A 15,878-nucleotide genomic window follows, 5' to 3' on the forward strand; every position below is an offset into this window, starting at 1 on the left:
TCTTGTAAAGTTTAACAAACACCCACAGGAGTTTTATATGCCTCTTTCTCAAGTTGAGCTGTCATAGTAACAAATACATTTGGTGAAGGGTGGGCATGGGAGAGGAGATGAAGACCTGCCCAACTGCAACACAAACAAAATAAGAAGCTGACTTGGCTTTTCCAGAAGTATTTGCATCTTTTCAATACGCCTAAATTGTTTGGAGAAGATTTGACACCAGTTACTAAAATTGGTTTGACTATTTCCAAACTGAATTTCAGTTTTTTGTTTCCTTCCTGGGTTCTTTGGAGTTTGTTTCCGGTCATTATTTTTATCTGGTTCTCAGAAATACTTGACGTCTAAGGTTTAGTTGACATATACAATGAAAATAGCATCTTCCATATTAATAGAATGCGACCTGTTATTAATTGTTGTGATATTTAGCCATGATCGATATTAGATAGCACCTTTACTTTCTAGCATTGTAGATCGGAATATATCCCAAATACAGCCAGTGTCTAGATAAGGCCGTTTACCATGCAAGCTCTACGTGGAATTAGTTTCCGATTACGAATCACACCCCACAACTCGGACTTTCTGAGAGCTTCATAGTGGATGGTGATAGAGCTTATTTTATCCTCTCTCTCATTAGAAGACATATGTGAAATCAAATACAAAAGAAATTATGTCACATTGAGGAAACAACGTTAATGTTAAAAGTTAAGGATATCGTGTCGGAATGACAAAAAGTTGCAAAGTGAACTGGAGAAACATATCCTAATATGAGAGCTGATTTTAACAGAGTTCAGGGCTTCTCATTCCAAAGAACTTTTAATACTTAATCTTATAATAACCAAAATTAGGAGACTAGGCACTGTGACATGGTGAAGACTAGAAAAATATTTAAGAAAACTTTCTAAACAAAAAGTGCCTATTTTCCCAGAAGAGCAGTATTTCGAAATGATGAGGGCTGCCCTGATGGATTAAGTTTCAAAGTCATTGGATTAGACTAATAAGCATTAAGTTCACAACCAGAAAATCTGTCTTACGTCTTCAGGCAATTTATGGAGCATTTAGATTGTCTCCAAAATTTTACAAGCATGTCTAATTAAAAGTCATGTTTTAAAATTTATGAACAATGTGCTTTATGTCATGGGGACAGGGGTTAAAAATTCAGGCCAGGCATAACCATGCTCTTGGAAGAACAAATGCAAAGAGGTAAACACAATTTCATTTTCTAGAAGAGTTGTGAAAAGCCAGCCAGCAAATCAAGGGCAAACGGGGAAAACTAACTATAACCTGACATTTTTCAGATAAATGCATGTTTTCCATTCAGGAACTAAATATCTGCACTTAAGCTTGCTGAAAAGGGTTACTAATATCAGAAAAAAATCCTTTTCTATGCAAAATTATTTGTTATTCATACATTAGATATAGTGATTAACAGGAAGGGAGGGCAAAATGGCAGAGATCAGGATTTAATAATGAAACGTGAAGAAACACTCTTGTTAAAAAAATGATAATATATTGGGCTTCCCTGGTGGCGTAGTGGTTGAGAGTCCGCCTGCCGATGCAGGGGACACGGGTTCGTGCCCCGGTCCGGGAGGATGCCACATGGCGCGGAGCGGCTGGGCCCGTGAGCCATGGCCACTGAGCCTGCGCGCCCGGAGCCTATGCTCCGCAACGGGAGAGGCCACAACAGTGAGAGGCCCGTGTGCCGCAAAAAAAAAAAAAAAAAAAAAAAAAGACAATATAGGTAAGGGAAACAAGCTAACTAGCCACACCAGAAACTCTCAAAGGACTATAAATTTAAAAAGAATAGGGACTTCCCTGGTGGTCCAGTGGTTAGGACGCCGCCCTTCCAATGCAGGGAGCACAGGTTTGATCCTGGTCGGGGAACTAAGATCTTGCAAGCCACGTGGCACGGCCAGGAAAAAGGGGGAAAAAAAAAGGTATTAAAGAAAAAAGAACATAGTATAACGAGCAGTTTAAGAAAATCAATCCCTTGGGCTTCCCTGGTGGCGCAGTAGTTGAGAGTCCGCCTGCCAATGCAGGGGACGTGGGTTCGTGCCCTGGTCCGGGAGGATCCCACATGTCGCGGAGCGGCTAGGCCCGTGAGCCATGGCCGCTGAGCCTGCGCGTCCGGAGCCTATGCTCCGCAACGGGAGGGGCCACAACAGTGAGAGGCCTGCATACCGCAAAAAAAAAAAAAAAAAAAAGAGAGTGGACTATGAAATTTAAGACGGGTAAACAACTTCCAGAAAGATCATAGTTGAAAAAAAAAAAAAAATCGCAATCACATTTCTGTCACTTGACAAATGGCCTTTCAGAAGTATCATTCCTGAAGCCATAAGTTTCAACTTTTTTAGGTCACAATAAATAGAGTACCCGATGAGAATTTCAAAATATAAAATTAGAACTCAAACTGATACTGTCAAATTCAAATAAATTAGAGACTGATCAATGCAAGGAAAATAATGCAAAATAGCAATACAAATGGGGAGAAAAATACACTATTTTAAAGGGTAGGTTATATGATCATATAGAAGAAAATGCATGAGAAACGAAGAGATCTCAAACGAGCCATCGGTAATGTAACAATGTAATACTTTCTACTTTTTTAAGCATGAGGTAAAAGACTGATTTCAACACGTTAACACTGATTTCTCCCTTTTTGCCTGTTCAGACTGCGGTGTGTTTGATGCAGACGGTGGCTCTCTATTAATACAGATAAGCCGATACCGCTCACATGATTAAAAGACTTTTCTTTAACACAAATTTTCCCTTAATTTCTGTCCTGTTATACTCGGTTGGCCAAAAAGTGCGTTCGGGTTGTTCGCAAGATGGTACGGAGGAACCCGAAACGACGTTATGGCCTATGTTTGCTCTCATTTGAGTTTTAGAGCTCAGTTGACCAAATCACCCACCTTGGAGGATTACTCTATTCAACTGAACTTTCTTATGGCAAACATTTGAAGTAAAAGGTGCTTTATCAGCTCTGTAAACACTCCTCTCTCTTCTCACCTGCTCTGCAAACAGCCCCCTCTCCCCTCAATAAGCTCTTCCAACTCAATGAATCACACTGCTGGTCTCCTTGGGGAGAGTTTAAAAGTAGCCTCTTCGGGGAGATTTTAAAAGTAGCCTCTTCAGCAGTTGACCTGATACTTCGCCTTTTCACGCTGCTCATGAAATTATCTGTTTTCCGAAGAGCTACACAAATAAAGGTCTAGTGCGTAAAGGGAAAAAAAAAAGATGTTTTATGTGTTGTATTTTGTTTGAAAGAAGGGAAGGGAGATCCTTTTTAATAAAAGCAAACATTCTATTTTGATGAGGATAGATGGTTACATGCATTATTTACTGACAATGGAAAAAAAGGAGAACAGAATAAAATACAAGACTATGGCACATGAAGAAACTTGGGAGATGGAATATAAAGTAGGGTTCAACAGAAGAAAGAAAAAACATTTATTTTTGTTTTCATATTATTTATCTTTGCTTTTATGTATATTTGTACATAGAGAGATATGAAAACATAAAATACTTTTACACATGTTATAAAATACAAAGTAAGCAAACGATAAGCTGATTAAATAACATTCCTTCTGCAAGCTCAGAAAATAAAAATGGCTTAGGTGACAATGGGTCCAAAAACATGGCCTATATACCTTTAAAGTTATTACTTAAATAATAACAACTCTATCATTTCAGGGATGAGGAACCTTCACCACCCAATCCACTATATTCCCAATAGTATTATCATCTAGAACTGAATTATACATGTCTTCCAATTTTCTGCACTCTGCACAGGTTGATCCAAGCTGAGCTCAATGGAAAAATATTCAAGGGTAAATTTAACATAATCTTTTAACTTCATATGTCATTATTTTTGTGGGGGGGAGGCATTTAATGCAGGATTATTATTAGTGTTGATGTTGATTACTGGTGTTGATGTTGCTGTTTCTAAATTTTATCGACTGTTCTACCAGCAAACACTCTGTTCTCCTTCAGCTGTAATTACTTTGTATTTACACCATTTTAGGTGAATTGATATAGGTAAGCATCTGGAAGCTCTTCTTGGTTTTAAGATGATATTTATCACTGGGCTCATTAAAAATTTCCAGTTGGGTAATCATGTGCCCCTGACTTTTTAGATTTAAAAGAGGTAAAAATTTTAACTAAGAGGTTACGGAGGATCTAATTTGACTTACTCCAGTGGGAAGCAATCATTTTTACAATTTGAAATAACAGCCTTTAATAAGTAATAAACTGTTACTATTATATCTTTTGTGGACTCAAAAGATGAATTTCATTGAAAATGTTATTTCTATTTTATTGAAGAATAGCAATAAAATTTTATGAATATGAAGGTTCTATGTAATCCCTCTATAACTTTATGAAGCATTGAGTCTTGCTGCAGAAAGTTAAGTTTTTTAAAAAATGCTTTCTCCATATGGGCAAATATTTTCATCCCATTCTTATTTCTTGTTATGTTGCAATATTTGTCAACCTCATAAGGATATTTAGCAGGTTTTCTCCTTGCAGCGTACCTACGCTAATTCATTCTTTATTAGAAGCTGACACATTCATCACAGAAAGCTTGTTTTCTCCACTCAGGATCACATTTATCCGAAAGGAAATGCATGTGACTATCAACCCAGCCGATGTTGGCCATTTTTGCTAGTTTAGAAAGATGTGTTTGGGGGGTTGTCAGAATCAAGTATTTACGTTCATCAAAGGACTCCTAAGTTGACAGTCATTGATATGTTTGAGTTTGAAATAAAAATCTGTGTCATCTTAATAGACTTTAGCATAAGCAGATCCATGAGAGTCACACGTTCTTTGTCTGGCCGTGTTCCTTCTTATATAAGCTCTGTTTGGACAAGGTTTATCCCGGACAAAAGGTATATTCTATTTAAACCGACGCCCAAATTAAAAGTGTGCCTCTTTAAATCTTCATTGCGCAAGAAGTAAAGACTCAGACGTTGGGTGGATGGTCCTGGAAGAGCAGGTGGGGATATTGGCTCTACTGCCCCACTCACTGCTCAGTGGCCTGGTCTTCTGCTGCGGCCACAGCATCCTGTCTCCTTGCCCAGGGAGACAGCACGGATGGATCTGATAAGAGGGTCCCCTCTGGGGAGCCCTGTTGAGTGGCGACCACTGCTGATTCAGGAAGTGACGCTTTTATGTTCTCTCGTGCTGCTAGATCTCTGGGGCCACCATGCTGGCTCCTGTCTCAGTCCTGTCCTGGTGCCCCTAGGGGCAGCTTCTCTACTGTCTCTGCCACCCTACAAAGTCACATCCGGGCCCAGGGAGGCTGGGGTGGTCATCCTCCAAGGCTGCTCCCTTCTGCTGGGACAGAGTGGGGGGAAAGGTCTGTGGTTCTTGTTGCCAACTAAAAGCTGGCACGTGCCACCTGCCTCTACAGGGATGGAATCACAAGCTGCTGCGACCGCTGACCTTCAACACCCCCTGAAAGGAGTTCAGGGTGGAGATGAGGAATGCTGCCCTCTGTGCTCTGGGTAAAACTGGCAGAACAGGTCTTCAGATAGTTAGATACTTTCAGGGGTATAGTCATCTATACATCTATACATCGGTATAGTCATCTCAGTGTATCTCTCAGCTCTGGTACAATCTATGACTCAGGATGGCCTTAGTGGTGTTTGGAAAGGGAGGCCCAGGGATGGGGTCAGCACGGGCCTGACCAGGGATGGGAGAGAAGAGTGGCCACGGGAGATAATGCCCGGGACCCTGAGCCAGGTGGAAGCAGAGCTGAAGTACTGAGCGACCAAGAGTGGGTACCATTCCACAGCCCCACTCCCTGCTGAGAAACTACAGGATGACCTGGGAGGGCGGCAGGAATCGTGTATAGTGCAATCTTGAGTTACATGTTATCTAGGAAAGAAACGACAGTATGTGTTGTTCTGTGCTTTTTTTTTTTTTTTACAGTTAAGGTCATTTTAATTTTGCAATTGTATAAAGAGGAGGGGAGTTTTTTTCCCCAGTTTTTCCTGTGAGAGGAAAATACATATTAGTAAGTAAAATTATTTCAGTTTAGTTGAATTTGTGCCAAATCTAAGCAAGTGAGTCAGGCATCCAAGAAACTAATTTGAATGGCTGACCTTTCAAAGGAGTTACTTTTGAGCCTCTGAGTCCAGTGTCACCAGTTGAGGGATGTCCTTTTCTCTTTTGTAATGATCCTGCTTGCTTAATTTTGAATATGTTCTATTTTTTTGGTGCTTTTCTTAATACTCTGTCTTCATTTTTGTCTGGAATATTCATTTAGCCTTTAATATATTACCTTCCGTTACCAGTTATTTTGTCCTATTTTAGGTCCTTCTCTGAAACTAAAATGAGCATGCGTGAGGACAAAGTTGGTTTAAGCTTCTTTGGACCTGAAGCCCATGGAGCACGTGGTTTGTTTTCAACAGATATTATCTGATTAACGCAGGACACAGGAAATCCTGACGCTCTCTAGATGAAAATGGGTGTATATTTATTTATTTATTTTTGCAGTACGCGGGCCTCTCACTGCTGTAGCCTCTCCCGTTGTGGAGCACAGGCTCCGGACGCGCAGGCTCAGCGGCCATGGCTCACGGGCCCAGCCGCTCCGCGGCATGTGGGATCCTCCCGGACCGGGGCACGAACCCGTGTCCCCTGCATCGGCAGGCGGACTCTCAACCACTGCGCCAACAGGGAAGCCCTTTATTTTGTTTTTGAATGATGATTTTTGCAAATGCAGCGTCCACCAAGATGACTGTTAAGAGCCCAGGTCCCAGGGCAAAACTGCCTGGGTGTGAAGCTTTAAAGACTGGCTCCATACCACCTGTGTGACCTTGGGCAGATTACTCAACATCTCTGTGCCTCAGTATTCTGATTCGTAAAGTGAGCATCATAATAGCACCTCCTTCATAGGGCGGTTCTGAGGATTAGTAAGTACATTCAAAGCATTGAGAACCATGGCTGAAAGTGGCAGACATGCTATATGCTTTGTCATCCTGTCTCACCTGCTTGACGCGACAGCACCACCCAGTAATTCCCAAATTGTTAAGGCCAATACACTTGACTTCACTCCCAAGTGGGGATTCCCTCAAGAGCAGCAAGTGGCCTTCAATTCCCCTGCCCCACTCTCCTGGAAGTATCCTCTGGAAATGCTCTACAGATGGAACTGAAGGACCTCCGGCCAGTGGCCTTACTTCAAAGCAGAGAGGTAAGGCTGAAGAGCCGCCTTGGCCACCGATCTGAGCCAAAAGCCAGTGACCCCGGAACAGTTCAGGTCTAACAGGCCTCGTAAGAACCTGTCCTCTTCTCCCAAGGAATTAGGGTATTTGCTCTGACTCTGGACGCTTCTTAAAAGTCTGTACCGGTGGTGGCACTAAGTGTGGGGTGTGTATAGCACAGAGGATGTGAAAAATAACCCTCTGGATATAGAAAAGCAATCTTTTTTTTTTTTTTACTTTATTTTTTTGGTTGCACTGCACGGCTTGTGGGATCTTAGTTCCCCGATCAGGGATCGAACCGGGGCCCCTGACAGTGAGAGCACGGTGTCCTAACCACTGGACCGCCAGGGAATTCCTGGGAAAGCAATCTTAAAATGTTTCTTTATTGAAGTTTAATCTTGCCTCTACTAGATATAATTTAATACTATTGTATAATATGTATGTAATTTATAAGTGAGAGATATATACCCGTATTAAAAGCATTTTCTCAAACATGTGGGTTCTGATAGAGACAGTTCCTGGAGGTGCAGGGTTAGCTGGGAGAGGGTAAGGACTTGAAATGAATTCAGGATAGAAATAGGGAGTAACCTGAGCAGGGGTGAGGGAGAGAGGGCTTGTGGCTTTATGCTTAGGAGCTGGAGACGTGGCTTCTCCCCACCTGTTCCCAAGAGACCATTCATGGACTTCTGTAAATTTCCATAGTGTTGTAGAAATCAGCATATTTCCTCAAAAGTGCCGCAAGTTCAAAGATGCGGGCAGGGAGGGTGTCTTGGGCATCTGGATGGCACACCTCAACAGATCTCGGCCAGGACAGAGGTTACTATTAGTGGGAAAGGGCTGGGCAAACAGATTGTCCCCTCTGAAGCACTCAGAGGACCCTCCTGCCCTCTCTCAGAGGAGAGATGGGAGAAAAACACTCATTTATTCATTCAGCCTGGTTCTCCACTGATGGCTTAGAATGGGGGTCAGCAAACGTCTGTAAAGCGCCAGCAAGTAAGTATTCTCAGCTTAACCAACCATATGGTCTCTGTCACTATTCAACTGGGCTGCTGCAGGGTGACAGCAACTACAGATGATCTGGAAACAAAAGGGTGGGGCTGTATTCCAATAAATGTTTATGGACTCCGCAATTTGGAATTCATATGACTTTTACATATCCCCAAATATTATCCATCTTTTGACCGCAAACCATTTAAAAATGTGATAATCGTTTTTAACGCGCAAGCACTACTACCACAGGTGACGAGCTGGATTTAGACTGTGGGCCATCGTTTGCCAACCCCTGGCTTAGAGAAAACACTACTTTTGTTGTCGTCATTGTTTTTTTTTTTGTTGTTGTTAAGTGTGAACATCAGTCCTGGTCCTTAATTTGAGATCGATGAATGAAATACTTTTTTCCTATTGTAGCTAATTTTTCATTAAACCTCCAGAAGTTTATCAACGAGAGCTAATTCTAAAAGCCTATGAATATGGAACAGAGAATCAACATAATCCCTTTTGTTGTCAGTTTTTCTTCAAATTAGATATTGAATGTCACCGAGATTGTTATCTTTGTCTTTTATAAGGAGTGGGTGGAAATAAAATTACCCTAGTTAATAATATGCAACAAGCTAAATGTTAAACTAGCCCAGCCTCAGACTGGAGTAGGTTTAGCAGGCTGAAGGTGAGAGAAACTCTGACAGAAGAATAAATGGGTATTCTTCCTACCTAAACTAAGATATGTACTATTAACACTGGATGGCATTTACAACGTCAAGAGTAAAATCAAGGAGTATTCTGTGCTTTTCTTCCTATGATGCAGTGAAATACTGAAATGTAAATACCAATAATCAGCTAGAAAAGCAACGTAGCTTGCCTGGATTTCAAAACATATAAGTTAGTATCACAATGAAGTTTAACAAAATTGCTATGATCTACTTCTTGGGAACTGGAAGTTACAACAGTCTGAAGATGAAGCGCCCGGTGCCAAGGCCTGGACCAGAGCTTCCGCATCCCCATACCTCGGCCCCTGCCCGGGATGATAATGTGTATCATTAGAAATGAAGGAGACAGCTCTACTGTCTGCAGACCGGCAGCATAATGTTTTCTAAGCTAACTTAGCCACGGGAGGCTTTAGAGGAAGTGCAATTCTCAGTATCTTAACGATATTGATTTTACAGTTAAGATAAGTGTGCTCGAGCACATTTAATCATGACACTTGACCAGTTATTTTGCAAATGGCTTCATGTTCTGGAAAACACTTGTCCTTCTTCACGTGGCCTAAGGTTGTGTCAAGTTAAAATATATATTTAATCCAGGAAAGCTATACAGTTGAATGAACCATATGCAATTGCCAATAACCGACTTTTCAGAAATAATTTCATATGATTCAACCTAATAGTGTGTATGAAATAAATTCTCAGTTGGCTTTACAAAATATGCTACATTTTTTAGTAAATATGCTTCCTTCCCACCAAGCTTGCCAAACAGGTAGACTGTGTCATTAAAAAAGTTACCAGCATGAGGCATATGCCTTTATATGTCCTGTACAGTGACCGTGCTTCCCTAAAGTAGTTATAGTCATTAAATACGTTAATAAGGATGTACAAAAAATTGGTACTGCTCCTTCGATTTGCCTGTGTGACAAAATGAGCTGACAACCCCCCTGCACTTATTTCATTTACAATCTACTCAGGGAGCTAAAGTGGAGTCATATTTGGTTTCTATCCTCATCACCAACATTAACGAGAGAAGCAGGTGTATCATAATGCTTCTGAGGAAACAGGACACACACACGCACACACGCACACACACCCCTTGCACAAGGGAGTGTTCTTTAAGCTTCCAAGCAGGCCCACCCCTCTGTGGACAGGCCCCCCTAAGTGGACAAGCCACCCCTCTGTGGACAGGCCCCACTCTGTGGACAAGCCACCCCTCTGTGGACAGACCCCCATCTGTGGACAGGCCCCCATCTGTGGACAGGCCCCCGTCCATGGACAAGCCTGTGGACAGGCCACTCCACTGTGGACAGGCCCGCCCTCTGTGGACAGGCCCACCCTCTGTGGACAGGCCCACCCTCTGTGGACAGGTCCCCCATCGGGGTCCTGAATACACACCTGTGCTCGTGCGGTACGTGCCCGTGTGTGCTGGCGGCAGAGGGTCCCCCTGGCTCTGGCTGAGACTCCTCATGGGGGGCTTCTGATAGACGCGGTCTTCATAGATGGGGTCTATGTGGTGCTCTGGGGACTGCAGGGCTCGCAGCTCCGGGCCCAGGTGGCCGTGCTGGCTGCTGTATGAGGCCCGGGACCCAGCTGAAAGGAATGGACAAGGAGACAGTAAGACCCGACCGACATTCAAACAGAACTTGTTTTAACCAAGACGTATTTGAATCTGGGGGGGACAGGAATGTTGAACTCTGCAGAAAATCAGATGAATGGCAGGAAGAGGTCAAGCTGATCAGCTTATCTGCATCACCCAGCTGCCTTGCTTTGTGCCCAAACCTGATCTCTGTATAAGGATGATAATGATTCTGAGATAAATGCCCATTGAACAGGGCCAGTGAAACAGCATCTTTCCCAGCCTAACGAATGTAACAGGTTTCCTCATTAAAGAGATCAGTCAGATTGAAGTCAAACCTAAAAAGCTCTTATTATGCCTTAGTCCTTGCACCTGAAATTTTACGACAGGAATTCTTATTTAAAACGATGAGCAAATGCATAAGCCATGGTGGCAAGCCATCTTGATGTTGTTCCTGAAAAATGGACCAGAATTTGTCCTCTCATCAGCAGTTTTTCCCTGGACAATGAATGAACCAAAATGTTCGGACTTAACAGTAGTCTAAATCCCTGAGAGAAGCAGATTTTAAAGAAAAAGGTTTTCAAGTTACGTTTTCCTTTACTCTTACCCTCCAAATGGAAGGATCTGCATTTAGTCTACCTTCCCCTGAAACAGTTCAAATGGTTGCCACAAACTGGTTTAATTTATAAATCGAGGCTACATAGCATTTGCCTGTAGTGGTCGTAAATCCTTATTTGTGTCTTTTTTTTTCTTTCTTCACTGTATAGGAGGAGGTGTGGCTTTGAAGCAGTGCTGTGGGACAGGGAAACTCTGCACAAGAGGAAACACTCTCGTGAGGGTTAAGAGCTTGAGTTGACACACGAAAAAGAAGATGTTGACTGAGAGCGAATATTTCGTCCGAGGGAAAGCCAGAGTCACAGGAGTAGACATGCCAGGAGAATCATCTCCACGGGGACAGATGGAGTGGAGGACATCTAGGGACAGTGAAGGGGCATCAAGGAGAGACGGTTATCTAACAATGGTGAGCACAGGACACACACAAAACCCAAACAAGGCTACAGATGATTTTAGCAAAGACCCTTCAGCTAACTCTCCAAAGCTAATAACCCACATGGCACGCTGGGATTTCACTGTCAACTGCCTTTGAATCATCCCAACTGGGAGCCCTCCATTCCAGCTTAAAGTTAGAGGGAGTTGGAGTTCCTTGATTTTGGTAGTGTTTGTGGACACTTCTCCCTCTGTCCTGCTGCTTGCCGGCCTTCACCGGTGGCCACCTTAAAGCCAACATCTTCAGTGCTCAGTGATTGGGCTGCTTCCTCAGCATGATCTAACCCCAAAGATTTTGATATTCTTGTCTAGTATATTTGAGGACAAAGCCATGCAAAAGTTTTGAAATTGCCAACAGATAAATGTTTTACTGGTTTATTTTACACAGGCTGCTTTATATTTAAATCAACAGAATAGAGCAATTCTGAAGGAGTGGGGCAGTGCTAAGACTTCTATGAATTCGGTCTGGATAACAAACACTGAATGTTTTGAGGAAGGGAAGGGAATCAAGTGGGCAAGTTCCTTACCTTTCCCTTTGCTAGTAATTAAATAAGTTCTGATTTAGAGAGCGTTCAGATGAGTGATAGATTCAAAATAACTGTTTTACATAATTAGGTTCATTGCATCTGATTTATCAAATGCCAACATCACACTGAATATTATCACATGCTTATATCTTCCAGGAATCTATTTAAGTACGATATGCCTTGAGTTCCTGCTGTCAGTTCTTTCTACCTCTGAAGGTTTTGATAACATTGCCAAGGACTTACAAGTGTAAAAAACAAGGAAACAGTCATTACATCCGAAAGTCATATAGTTAAATAAAAGTTATCCATCCCTGGTAGATTTAGAGGTGTAACTTTATCACCATTCCTTGGTTCTACGCAGGTAAAAATATCCAACGATGAACAGTAAAAGGACCTGCTGATCTTTTAAGTGGCGACATGAGCTGAGGGTATGTGTGAAAATCCTCTTCTTATAAGCATTTCCTGGGCATTTGGAAATTTTTATTAGTATCAAAAATCAGAAATTAATGGCCAAGGGTCCTAGGCAAGGAGCAAGAATCTTAAGATAAGGCCTACCTCTGTGGATATCAGAATTTCTATGTGCTGGTATTCAGAAAAATGCAATAGTACAATTATTAAATATTTGAAGAGTATACTACACTTTTTTTATTAGCATGCTTTTGACAGAACTGTAAGTTCACAGTATTTCCCTGTGGAGACACTTGTACAAAATACCTTTGCATATTTAAGCATTATGCATAGAGCTAAGGCATTTTAAACCAAGCATTGTTTGCACTCCTTTTATCCACTGTGGTCAGGTTTTAGTTGCTCGTGGCTGGGCGGGCACAGTTAATGGGAAGAGAGACAGAACTAGGAGAAAAAAGAGGGGCAAGGAATTAAAGGCTAAAAGTGCAACTTCTGGAATTCATGCCCTCTGCCACTCTTGCAAGAAAGAACATATCAGGCCCCTACTAACAAGGTCTGTTTTATTTTGGGCAATTTCAAGAAAAAAATAATCTCATACAACCTCTTCTCCGAATAGGCTCCAAAATTTCATGAGATGGTGTATACATTTGCTGATTCAAAGAAAATACACTTTTCTTGATACACGCACCCCAGTGTTCATTGCAGCACTATTTACAATAGCCAGGACATGGAAGCCACCTAAATGTCCATCAACAGAGGAATGGATAAAGAAGATGTGGTGTATATATACAATAGAATATAACTCAGCCATAAAAAGGAATGAAATTGTGCCCTTTGCAGAGATGTGGATGGACCTAGATACTGTCATACAGAATGAAGTAAGTCAGAAAGAGAAAAGCAAATATCGTATATTAACACATATATGTAGAATCTAAAAAAATGGTATAGATGAACTGATTTGCAAAGCAGAAGTAGAGACACAGACGTAGAGAACAAACATATGGACACCAAGGGGGGAAGTTGGGGGTGGGATGAATTGGGAGACTGGGATTGACATATATCCATTACTATGTATAAAACAGATAACTAATGAGAACTGACTGTGTAGCACAGGGAACTCTACTCAGTGCCTATGGTGACCTAAATGGGAAGGAAATCCAAGGAAGAGGGGATATATGTATACATGTGGCTGATTCACTTTGCTGCACAGCAGACACTAACACAGCGTTGTAAAGCAACTATACTCCAATTTAAAAACAAGAAAAAAAAAAGAAAATACGCTTTTCTTTAGTAGTCATTTTCTTTTACCATCTAGTTCTATTTGACAGTGAGTTCTCAGCGTTAACACTGGACTCAAAACACCACTTGTAAACATCTGCATCTTTGCCAGAAACTGAAACAATGTTAACAAGAAAAATTGCTGGAGAAACTGACTTCGTTAAAATGTCACAGATGTCCAGGTCAATTATGTTGGTGGAGAACCATTCTGAGAGCCTCACCTGGACCAAGCTGAGGGCTCAGAACAGCAGTGTGACAAAGGGCAATGGAAACATGGATGGGCCCAAGAGAAAAGGGAAAGCAGACCCCACGGACCAGCCCAACTGCATCAACCGGTCCCCCGCCATTGCAGACCCAGGTCATGCAAGTATAATACCTGTGTCCAGACTTTATGACCAATTTCTGCCACAACGCTTACAGCATCCAATGTTAACCTTTCAGTGCTATCATATGCTTTTACTCGTCCTACTTCTCCTCTTCAGAAGACAAAGTTTGGGTCTAGAGAGCCCAGGCCCTGGCAGTGTTCATATATATAGTATGTTTCTGAAATCAATGGGTTTTAAGACTCACATCTAAAGCATGAATGCTCAGCTTACAGGCTAAGAGAGGTTGTGATCCAGGAGGGCTGAAGGGTAGTGTAACAACCACATGGGTGCTCTGTGCAGGCCAGGCCCTCCTGCAGGTCCAGGAGCCCTGGAGGACTGGGAAGAACCTGCAAATTGATGTAGGAACAGGCTTGAGACATTTGCTGCACAAGAGCTACCATGTGTCCTAGGACCTCAGTCACTGGCCCACTGCTGCTAGGGCTGACTTGGAAGGATGTTCAGATGGCTCAGAACAGGTCACTCCTGGCCACTCAGCTGTGGCGCTGGTAATGGGAGGTGAGAGGAAAAGTTCAGTTCTGTGGCAGAGATGTGTAACCAAGCAGGACCCTATGGGGTCTTCCTGGGACAGACCCCTCCCTCCATGTCCTCTGCTGTAGCTCCTCTCTGAAGTACCTTGATAACAGTATCTGATGTACGCTTCCTGAGTTGTTTTACAGATGCTAAAACCACCACCAAATAGAAGAAATTAACTACTGGATGACCGTGAGCCCCGAGACCTACAGATGCCTAAGGATTGATAATGTTAACTGTCCTGTTACCTCACCATCAACCAATCAGAGAACTGTGCACGATCACATACCCTGTGACCCCCTCCCTCACCTGGCTTTTAAAAATGCTTTGCTGAAACCCTTCAGGGAGTTCGGGGTATCTAGAGCACAAGCCACCCATTCTCCTTGCTTGGCCTTGGCCCTGCAATAAACCTTTCTCTGATCCAATCATTGACGTTTGGGTTTGTCTCACTGTGCGTCGGGCACAGGAACTTGCATTGGGTAACAGATGGAGATATGGGCTCCAGGGGCTCAGAGGGCAGACTGGACCCTGGAGAGTAGAGGGGCCCTAGACCTGGGACATCCCCTGGAGCTCTGTAGGTACCTTCACTCCAGCACCACCACTTACAAGAGCAACTCCTACACAGAAGTGTAAGCAGGTAGGTTAGGGAGTCCCTGGAGAAAGAGAACCAGGAATGGCTTTCTTGACAGAAGAGAACCCATTTTGGTCTAAGCCATTTTGTGATCTACGCCTGGCTACAGTGCTTGCCGTTGAACACATCTCAGTAATTAGTGATCTTAAGGGAGGGAATGCAGAAACAAGGGAGGAGCATTCAAGAAACAACAGTGCAGCCTTGGGGCAGGGTCCTGGTTCCTTAAGGGATATACATAACAACATACCTTTGAGTTCTGCAGAAACTAAAACCCTCACTCCGGTAGAGGATGGAAGGATGATGCTGACCTTCCTGACTTCAATCAGCTAAAGCTTGGTCTCTGTCAACCTGTGCCCCAGTTCTATGCTGAATTCTCCTCTGCTCAAGCCCCCTCATGAAGATGCATGGACCCTTAGCTTAAAACGTCCCCAATTTTGCTGTTTGGGGAGACTCTGCTTTGGCAAAGATCCCCTGTGTTCTCCTTATTCGCTGCGAGTAATAAATCTTTCCTCTTCCTGCTCTTTGGCTCGGTTGTGGCTATTGGCTCAACACCCACCAAGAAGTGAACCCAGTTTTCGGGGAACAGAAGCTTGAAAGCATGGCTGCCTCTCCAATTCTGCAC

The 15,878-nt window shown here is 42.8% G+C and overlaps 1 protein-coding gene across 1 annotated transcript in view; it reads right to left on the reverse strand.

Moving 5' to 3' along the window:
• Positions 1-15,878, reverse strand: part of CTNND2 (catenin delta 2) — a 776,118-nt gene that overhangs the window by 372,791 nt on the left and 387,449 nt on the right. Inside the window, exon 7 of the mRNA XM_073802014.1 lies at positions 10,292-10,486. Coding sequence (XP_073658115.1) covers positions 10,292-10,486 — 195 coding nt within the window. The remainder of the gene's footprint in view (positions 1-10,291; positions 10,487-15,878) is intronic.

Source organism: Tursiops truncatus, chromosome 3 (genome assembly GCF_011762595.2).
Source record: "Tursiops truncatus isolate mTurTru1 chromosome 3, mTurTru1.mat.Y, whole genome shotgun sequence".
Taxonomy (NCBI): Eukaryota; Metazoa; Chordata; class Mammalia; order Artiodactyla; family Delphinidae; genus Tursiops; species Tursiops truncatus.